At 69.3% G+C, this 4518-nt stretch overlaps 1 protein-coding gene across 1 annotated transcript; it reads right to left on the bottom strand.

Annotated features, from left to right (window-relative positions):
* Window positions 1-5: 5 nt before the first annotated feature.
* LOC118160166 (protein FAM160B2-like) lies at window positions 6-4310 on the bottom strand (the record flags this gene model as incomplete). Its single annotated transcript, XM_035314702.1, has 13 exons — window positions 4131-4310; window positions 3957-4035; window positions 3082-3251; window positions 2443-2547; window positions 2009-2131; window positions 1751-1906; window positions 1466-1662; window positions 1272-1380; window positions 1121-1197; window positions 772-961; window positions 386-678; window positions 200-290; window positions 6-110 (listed from the first exon to the last, which is right to left on the bottom strand). Coding segments are annotated over exons 1-13 (1740 nt in total), but the record flags the coding sequence as incomplete, so codon positions are not given.
* Between the last annotated feature and the right edge of the window lie 208 nt (window positions 4311-4518).

Here is a 4518-nt window from a genome sequence, read left to right as displayed (position 1 = left end):
ACCTTGAGGAAATGCCCCTCGTAAAACTGCCCCTCCGGGGGGCAGGCATCGAGGGGCCGGGGAGCCGGGGGCCACCCCCACGAGGCCGCCTTGCTGCGGCTCGCCTGGACCTGGCGGAGGGGGAGGGAGCGGGGTGAGGGCAGAAAGGGGGGGGCGAGCACCCCCCTGGCACCGAGAGCCCCCCCAAAAAAACCCTCACCGTGCCCAGAGCGTCGTGCACGTAGGTGTCGTAGCCGCCTTCCTCCAGGCACGAGGAGGTCTTCGCCTCCTCGGGGACCAGGCAGAGGAAGCTGGAAGAAAGGGGAGCGGGCAGGGGAGGAGGGGGCGGCCTCCCCTTTTTGGGGTGCCCCCCCCCCTTTTTGGGGTGGCCTCCGCAGCGCCCTACCTGCTGACCACCTCGCTCACGTGCCCCTTCCCCGGGGGGGACGGTCCCCCCGGGGGCTTTTTCGCCATCCCGAAGCCGTTCTCGGGGAAGCCGTCGGTGAAGTAGGGATCCTCCTCATCCTCCTCCGGGTCCTCATCGGGGTCCGGCTCGGGGGCTCCGCGCTCGTCGGGCCCGGGGGGGCCGCGCTGGAGGTAGCCCCGCGCCTCCAGGTTCCTCAGCACCAGGCTCAGCACCACGTGCTCGTGGGGCGCCCGCAGGAGCTCCTCGAAGAGCCGCAGGCTGGCCAGGCTGATCTGCGGCACGGCCGGGGGGGGGGGGGGCAGCGGGGCCCCCCCCCCCCCCAAACCCCCCCCCCCCCAATATTTCCCCCCAAAGACGGGGCTGACCTCGTCGGAGAGGTGGTTGCAGCGGTCGATGAGGTGGGCGCGCAGAGGGTGGGGGGTGTCCCCGGGGGTCTCGGGGTGCCGCTCGGGCCCCAGCAGGAAGAGCACGAGGCGGTGCAGCAGGGGGGGCGCGCGGAGCTGCCGCACCGTGCCCGTCAGCACGGCCGTGGCGCTGAGCACGGCGAGCTCCGACCTGGTGGGATGCGAGAGGGGTCCGTGACGTCCCGCCGTGGGGAAAAAAAGGGGGTGCGGGCAGGGGGAGCCCCATCATCGTGGCCCCAAAGGGTTTTTTTCCCTATAAACTGTCCCCCCCCCGTTGATTTCGCCCCTCGCTGCAGGCTCGGGTACTCACATCTGCAGCAGCTGCGGCTGCAGGACGCCCTGGAAGAACTTTTCCTCCACGGCCTCGGTGAGGGCGCCGGCCACGAGCTGCGGGAGAGGGCAGAGCCTGAGCCCCGGCGCGGGCACCCCGTGCTCGGCGGGTCCCTTTGGGTGCTCCGTACCGGGTGGGCGCCCGCCACGAGCTCGTCCAGGAAATCCAGCCAGCAGAAGAAAGCGACCAGGCTCTCCTTCCCCGGGAAGTCCCCGTCACCGCCAGCACCACCCTGCGACCTGCGGGGGCGCGGAGGGCTGCAGGAACGGGGGCAAAAGGAAGGTGGGCAACCCGTGGCCACCCCTTGCCCGGCGCGTGCCCTACCTCCAGCTGGCCCTCTCCATGGCGAGGACGTCGGCGGGGTCGGCGCAGGGGGGCACGGCGCCGTGGAGGTCGCAGAGGTGCTCGGTCAGCAGCTGGCACAGGGCGCTGCTGCGCACCAGGCAGGCTGCGGCCGCCTCCTGGGCGAGCCCCGCGAGCAGGAGCAAGTTTTCCCGAGCCTTCAGCGCGACCCTGCTCTTCTGCGAGGAGGAGGAGGAAGAGGAGAGAGGTGGTGGCACGAGCTCGGCTGTGCCTATCAGCCCCCCCTCGCCAGCCCTTGCCCCCTACCTGGCTCTTGCACAGCCCCACCAAGGAGGTGACGAGGTTGCTGTCCCTCCGTGCCGGGTGGCAGCCGGTGGCAGCGCCCAGGGGATGCTCTGCACCCTCTCCTTCGGGGCTGCCCGGTACCTCCTGAGCCTTCCTTCCGTTCAGGATGCTCTTACCCTGGAGAGAAAGAGGAGCGGAGAAGGATCACAGCCCCGACCTTCCTCCAAAAGCACCGACGCTCATCCAGAGCGGATCCCACGAGCACCCCGGGCTGCGCACCTCCAGGATGTAGGCCAGCAGGGTGGGATCCTGCTGGATCTTGGCGCAGAGCACGGCCGCGAACTGCGCCTCCTCCTTCTCCGTGCCCGAGCCCAGGGGGTGCCCGCTGAGCTGCAGCAGCTTCTGGGGGAGAGGGAGGCAGGGAGCAGGCGCTGAGCTGTTTGGCCCTCCTGCCCGGCGCAGCCCCGTGCCCTTCCCAGCACCGTTTGGCGAGGACCCATCCGGCACCGCGCTGGCAGGATGGGCCCCGGGTGGGGAGCAGCATTTCAGGGTGACTCAGTGTCTGCAGCAGCGCCGGGGCCGGTCCCGGCACGCAGCAGCGCCGGCGGCACCGCCGAGCCCCTGCGCACGCGTTTTTTGGGGGTAAACGCGGCGTTTCCCAGCCCCACGGGGCACGGAGCAGCCCCCTGCCCGCCCCGCGCGGCGGCGCTCACCTGCACCGGCCTGTGCACGTTGAGGTAGTGCAGGAGAGGGTGCTGCACCTGGCCCAGCACCCGGCTGAAGAAGAGGAGGACCTGCTGCCTCATCCCGGGGGGGTACTGGCGTGGGGGAAAGGAGGGAGGTCGGCCACAACCCTCACCCGCTCGTTTGGGTGCCCCAAAGCACCCACCCGGCTCCACAAACCCCGCTCGGAGTGGGTTTACTGCTCCCCCAAAATGATGCATGCCCCCCAGGACCCCCACCCGGGTTCCTCTCCCTTTAGAAATCACAAAGTTCGATTGTCTCTCATGCAAAAAAAAAAAAAAAAGAAGCCAGAAAGAAGCCAGCAGGATCGTTTCTGCGTCCCCACGGCTAGCAGTGGGGAGTCCAAGCCCAGCACCCAGCCACGCCGACCGCACGGCCGCAGAAGGACCAGCACACCCCCCCGAGGCACACAGCGCACCACAATTTGCCCAAATTTCAATAAAAATCTATTTACAGGGAGCCTCGCCATTATCAGCAATAACTTAACAGCAGCGCTGCTCTATTTAGGCCATAATTACTACTTGAGGCACCTCAAAGAGGCTCGTGGAAGCGCCGTGCCACGCGCCACCGCCTCGTGGCACCCATGGGTGGCCCCCCCAGCCGCCTACCTCCGCCTTGCCCAGCGTGCTGAGGGTCTCCAGGACCTTGTGCTGCAGCAGGTACTCGAGGCACGGCCCGGCCTCCCCCGCCGGCCGCTGCTTCTCCTCGTACACCAGGATGTCCAGCATCTGCTTGAGGCGCCAGGGGATGTCGGTCTGCTTGGCGGGGATGCTCTCGTCTGCGGGCACGGAGCGGGCGTCGGGGAGGGGGGTGGAAAAAAAGGGGCAGCTGGGTGGGGGGTGCTTTTTGGGGTGCCCTCCCGGCCTTGAATTCTCTCCTCCAGAGCAGGAGCGACGCTAGATGGCAATGTGAGGAGGCTGGAGTCCCGGCAGCACCCGAGGCTGCTGCCTCCGCTCGGGGCCTAGCGAGCTGCCGCCGTCTGCCCGGTGCCGTGGACAGCCCCGGGGGGCCTCTGGCACGGTGCCAGTGGGGAAGGGGCAGGCTCCTGCTGGGGCTGAAATGCTCAAGGATCTGCGTTGGTGATCCCAGGGACCAAGGAGGACACGGCCTCCCTGGGATCCGGGAGAGGGTGTCCCAGGCGGAGCCCTGCTGCCCAGGGCAGCCATGGTGCACTAGGGTCGGCACCGTGCCCTGTTACCGCACGGTGACCCCTCCCTGGGCACGGGGACCTCACTTCCAGGTCTTTTGACCCTGATTTGGGGCTTGGGGACCCTCTCCCAGGGCGTGGGAACCCTGCTCCCATGTCACAGGACCCTAACTTGGGGTGTGGAGACGTCGGCTTAGGGCACGGGGACCCCAGCTTAGGGCAGGGGGATCACAATTTAGGGCACGGTGTCCCCAGCTTTTGTCACAAGGACCCCAGTTTAGGGCACGGCGACCCCAGTTTAGGACACGGCGACCCCCCCGCAAAGCCCCCACTCACCCGTAGCCTCCAGGTAGTAGCCGGTGATGCCCTTCCAGTGCTCGGTGAACGCCTCCAGCAGGTCCACGCTGGGCTCCCGCTGCGCACACCGGGGCCGCGGTCAGGGGCGCACGGACCCTCCCTCCCCCCCGGCCCCACTGCGCGCCCCGGCCTCGCCACCCCGACCCCGCTCACCGTTTCCACCGCCTGCTGCAGGAGAGCACCCAGGCGGCTCAGCATGGCTGTGCCCGGCCCTATAACCGGCCCTAAAAGCGCTCCCGGCACCGGATCCGGTGCGCCCCGGTGCGGCCCCGTTGCGCGCTGGCTCCGCCCGGCGCCGTGCGGGGAGGGCGGTGCGGGCACGGCGCCTCCCCCGGCTGGGATCGGGGCGGGGGGCGGGGGACCCGGGGAACGGGGCCGGGTTGGGGGCTGGAGGGGGGGGGGGGGGGGGGGGGGGGGGGCAAAGTGTCCGGCACTAAAGCGGAGGAGGGTGGGGGTGGAGATGGAGCCATGGGTAGCCCCCCCTGTACACGCCAGGATGGGGACAGCCCCCCTGCACACACCCATATACACTTGGGGACAG

Source organism: Oxyura jamaicensis, unplaced genomic scaffold, assembly GCF_011077185.1.
Source record: "Oxyura jamaicensis isolate SHBP4307 breed ruddy duck unplaced genomic scaffold, BPBGC_Ojam_1.0 oxyUn_random_OJ102623, whole genome shotgun sequence".
NCBI lineage: Eukaryota > Metazoa > Chordata > Aves > Anseriformes > Anatidae > Oxyura > Oxyura jamaicensis.
This window is presented reverse-complemented; position numbering and strand designations above follow the sequence as displayed.